Below are 4,951 nucleotides of genomic sequence, written 5' to 3' on the forward strand. Positions count from 1 at the left end.
GGAAAATGCATTCCAGGTCCTAAGTTGCCCTCCACGTCTATCATGGTAGCAAATGAAATGTTGAAGAATGGTTTTATGTCGGGTAAGGGATTGGGCTCATCTCTGCGAGGTATTGTGCATCCAGTGTGCCCCAGTGGAAATTATGGTATATTTGGTTTGGGATTCATGCCCATAGAGAAGGACATGAAAAGGGTTAAAAATCTAAAACATAAGGTATGGTCGCTCCCCAAACCTATCCCACACATCTCTAAGTCTTTTGTCGATCCAGGGGCCGAAAAACCTCCAACCTCATCAGTGCCAAAACCTATGGTTGATGTTAATGAAGAGCTGATCAAGAGGTTCTAGAGTCTGTTCGATGAGGTTAATATGGTAGAAGTTGATGAAGGTTCTAGTAAAGCATATGCGCAGTTCGTTGGGCCAAATATGAAGCTTAGCAATTGGGAAGCTACTACTCTCCCCACCAGGAAGGAGTTTTGGTAGTTTGCTTTGTTTTCCTTTTTGTTATCTAGGTTATTCTAGGGTTGTAATCCATATTTTTAGTTTTTGCTTGTTTTGATGTTCAAACCCTTCTATCCTGTTATTTTCATTGAAATGCAATTTCCCGTTTTCCGTTATTCCTAATAGTATTTTATTTAATTTTTCTTTTGTACAGTTCTTTTTATGCTGGTTGCAATGACATGACATGCATGAGGAATTTTCAGCCAAGTCTTAAAAGCCAATCTAATTCTAAAATAATAATCCAAGAAGTAGAGTATGATGATGAAACATAATATGATAAAGAAGCAGCATTTGAGGAAATCAGTAAAGAGATTAAAAAATTTGAAGAAAAACCAAAGCCTAATTTGAATGAAACTGAAACAATCAATTTAGGAGACCGGGAAAATGTTAGGGAAACCAAGATAAGTGTGCACCTGGAACCACAAGTTAAGGAAGAAATAATCAAAACATTGTTTGAGTACAAAGATGTCTTTGCATGGTCGTATAACGATATGTCAGGCTTGAGCACTAATTTGGTAGTTCATAAATTGTCAACTGATCCAAAATTCCCTCCTGTCAAGCAAAAGTTAAGAAAGTTCAAGACTGACATGGGTGTGAAGATCAAAGAAGAAATCACAAAGTAGCTTGATGCAAAGGTCATTCGGGTCACTTGATATCCCACTTGGCTAGCTAATGTTGTGCCAGTACCAAAGAAAGATGGTAAGACCAGAGTATGTGTTGATTACCGTGATCTTAACAAAGCGAGCCCAAAGGATGATTTTCCATTGCTGAACATTCACATTCTGATCGATAATTGTGCCAAGCATGAAATTGGGTTTGTTGCGGATTGCTACGCGGGATATCTCCAGATCTTGATAGATGAGGAAGATGCAGAAAAGACAGTGTTCATCACACCATGGGGAACATATTGCTACCGGGTAATGCCATTTGGTTTGAATAATGCTGGGGCAACTTACATGAGGACGATGACTACCATATTTCACGACATGATACACAAGGAGATTGGGGTTTATATAGATGATGTGATCATAAAGTCAAAGAAGCAGTCGAACCATGTTAAGTATTTAAGGAAGTTTTTCCAAAGGCTCCGCATGTATAACCTCAAGATCAATCCAGCAAAATGTGCATTTGGTGTCCCGTCTAGGAAACTGCTGGGATTCGTGGTCAGTCGACGCGGTATTGAGTTGGATTCATCGAAGATCAAAGCCATTCAAGAGCTACCACCGCCCAAGAACAAAACAAAGGTGATGAGACTGCTTGGAATGTTGAATTATATCAGTAGGTTTATTTCTTAGCTCACGACAACCTGTGAGCCCATCTTTAAGCTGTTGAAGAAGAATGTTGAAGTCAAATGAACTGACAAGTGTCAAGAAGCATTTGATAAGATTAAGAGGTACCTGTCGAACCCACCTATGTTGGTCCCACCAGAGCCTAGGAGACCTTTAATTCTCTATTTGACAGTCCTGGAAAATTCTTTTGGATGTGTATTGGGTCAACATGACATCATGGGAAAGAAGGAGCAAGTAATCTATTATCTCAATAAGAAGTTCACTCCCAATGAGGTTAAGTATACTCTTCTTGAGAGGACATGTTGCGCCCTGACTTGGGTGGCACAAAAATTGAAGCATTATCTTCCGTCCTACACTACTTACCTCATTTCTCGCATGGATCCTCTAAAGTATATCTTTCAGAAGCCTGTGCCCACAGGAAGGTTTGCAAAGTGGCAGATTTTACTCACAGAGTTTGACATCATCTATGTGACTCGGACCGCGATGAAAACCCAAGCTTTGGCCGACCACTTGGCCGAGAACCTGGTGGATGAAGAATATGAGCCACTAAAAACTTATTTTCCCGATGAAGAAGTCATGTATGTTGACGAGGTTGACCATGATGAAAATCTAGGTTGGAAACTCTTCTTTGATGGAGCTGCTAACATGAAAAGTGCTGAAATAAGGGATGTACTCATTTCTGAAATAGGGCAACATTACCCTATAACAGCCCAACTTCGATTTTATTGCATCGATAACATGGCTGAGTATAAAGCATGCATTCTAGTTTTGAGGTTAGTTGTAGACATGGGAGTCCAGGAAATACTGGTTCTGGAAGATTCAGATTTGTTGGTTCACCAAATCCAAGAAGAATGGGAGACTCGGGACTTGAAGCTCATACCGTACCGACAATGTTTGCATGATCTTTGTCAATAATTCAGGTTAGTAGAATTCAGACATATTCCCAAGGTTCATAATGAGATTGCTGATGCCTTATGTCAATCCGGACAAGGCTTATGTCAAACAAGGCTTATGTCGATCCCGTGCATATCCAAGTTGGTGATCAACATGCTTACTGTAATATGGTTGAAGAGGAAATTGATGGTGAACCTTGGTTCCATGATATCAAGGAATACATCAAGTCAGGGGTATATCCAGTACATGCCACAGGTGATCAAAAGAGAACCATTCGATGTTTGGCTAGTGGTTTTTTCTTAAGTGGGGGAATCTTCTATAAGAGGACTCCAGATCTAGGACTACTAAGGTGCATAGATGCTAAAGAAGCTTCGACTATCATGGCCGAATTACATTCAGGAGTTTGCGGGCCACATATGCATGGGTATGTCTTAGCAAAGAAGATACTTTGAGCAGGTTACTATTGGCTTACCATGGAACAAGATTGCATAAGCTTTGTTCGCAAATGTCATCAATGCTAGGTGCACGGTGATTTGATTCATTCCCCGCCATCTGAGTTGCATACAATGTCTGCACCTTGGCCATTTATTGCTTGGGGCACAAATGTCATAGGGCCAATTGAGCCGGCAGCATCAAATGGGCACAAGTTTATTCTGGTGGCCATTGACTACTTTACAAAGTGGATCAAAGTTGTAACTTTCAAGTTCGTGACCAAGAAAGTAGTGGTGGATTTTGTTCATTCAAATATCATTTGTTGGTTCGAAATTCCCAAAGTAATCATCACAGACAATGCTGCTAATCTCAACAGCCATTTGATGAAAGAGGTATGCGAACAATTCAAGATTATGCATCGAAACTCCACTTCGTACCGTCCCAAGGTGAATGGAGCTGTTGAGGCTGCTAACAAGAACATAAAGAAGATACTTCATAAGATAGTGCAAGGTTCTAGGTAATGGCATGAAAAGTTGTCTTTTGCCTTACTAGGTTATCACACTACTATTCGCACTCCAGTATGTGCAATTCCTTATTTGTTGGTATATAGAACTGAGGCAGTTACACCTGCGGAAGTTGAAATTCCATCCTTTCGGATCGTTGTAGAAGCTGAAATTGATGATGATGAGTGGGTCAAAACCCGGCTAGAGCAGTTGAGTTTGATTGATGAGAAAAGATTGGCCGTAGTATGTCATGGTGAATTGTATCAGAAGAGAATGGCAAGAGCATACAACAAGAAGGTGCATCCTCGAAAATTCGAAGTGGGCCAACTGATATTGAAACGCATCCTTCCACATCAGGCTGATGCTAAAGACAAGTTTGCCCCAAACTGGCAAGGGCCGTTCATAGTGACAAGAGTGTTGCCCAATGATGATTTGTATTTAACAGATATAGAAGGCAAATGTGTAGATATGACTATCAATTTTGATGCTGTCAAGAGAGACTATGTATGAATTCTTTGCTTATCTTCAATTGCATTTTGTACTTCGCATATTTAAAGTTGAAATGACGAAGGCATTTTGTTTCACTACCCAAACAATTTCATCCTTTGCTACCCATTTTGAGCCTTATTTATATTCTTTCTTACCCCTTTTTTGGAATCAGAAGCAGAATTAGAGAATGAAAAAAAATGAAAAAATGAAAAATAAAAATGAAAAAAAGAAGGAAAAAGAAAAGAAAAGAAAAAAAATGAAAAAAGAAAAAAAGAAAAGCAACAAAAACAAACAACTTTCTTTTGAACTACGTTCGACCTGATTCCTTTTAAGGATACGTAGGCAGTCTTACACGGTTCGGTCCCATCAAAATAAAAATCCAAAATTCCCCAGACCCAAAAAAACTAGGGCAGAAGGTTTGGTTTTGCAAAAGATTTGATTTCAAAAGTTGTAATTTTGAACCCTTTTCATCTTAAATTATTTTTAGCCTTCATGCCACCCTTTCTTTCTAGCCTTGTCCAAAAGCCTACATTACCGTCCAAAGAAAGACCTTTTGATTAATCTTGAAGGATTCCAAGTCAAGCGAGATAGAGGTATGATTTACATCATGGGTAACACTTTGTTCATCGGCATAAAGGAAAAATGAATAAAATGAGAGAGCCTTATTGGTGAAAACCCTCACGGGCACCGTTACGACGGTGAGCTGAGAGAAAATTTAAATCAGAGAGTCTTATTGGTGAAAACCCTCACGGGCACCGTAAGGAGACGGTGATATGAGAGAAAAATTAAAATGAGAAAGTCTTATTGGTGAAAACCCTTGCGAGTACCATAAGGCGATGGTAATTT

The 4,951-nt window shown here is 39.5% G+C and overlaps 1 protein-coding gene across 1 annotated transcript; it reads left to right on the forward strand.

The window, feature by feature from the left end:
* Positions 1-366: 366 nt before the first annotated feature.
* On the forward strand, positions 367-3,133 carry LOC138882696 (uncharacterized). The gene is made up of 6 exons (XM_070163310.1): positions 367-476; positions 653-705; positions 787-1,089; positions 1,183-1,776; positions 2,206-2,560; positions 2,779-3,133. The coding sequence occupies exons 1-6, from the start codon at positions 367-369 to the stop codon at positions 3,131-3,133; spliced, it is 1,770 nt and encodes a 589-aa protein (XP_070019411.1).
* The last annotated feature ends 1,818 nt before the right edge of the window (positions 3,134-4,951 follow it).

This window comes from Nicotiana sylvestris, chromosome 12 (genome assembly GCF_000393655.2).
Source record: "Nicotiana sylvestris chromosome 12, ASM39365v2, whole genome shotgun sequence".
Taxonomy (NCBI): Eukaryota; Viridiplantae; Streptophyta; class Magnoliopsida; order Solanales; family Solanaceae; genus Nicotiana; species Nicotiana sylvestris.

What these genes read in the sequence shown, in the direction of transcription:
- LOC138882696 (XM_070163310.1), top strand. Translation starts at nt 367, where the DNA reads ATGGTAGAAGTTGATGAAGGTTCTAGTAAAGCATATGCGCAGTTCGTT. An exon ending in CATGAGGAATTTTCAGCCAA is followed by an intron (nt 706 to 786) that starts GTCTTAAAAGCC and finishes ATAAAGAAGCAG; the next exon opens with CATTTGAGGAAATCAGTAAA. An exon ending in TGGAATGTTGAATTATATCA is followed by an intron (nt 1,777 to 2,205) that starts GTAGGTTTATTT and finishes CTGTGCCCACAG; the next exon opens with GAAGGTTTGCAAAGTGGCAG.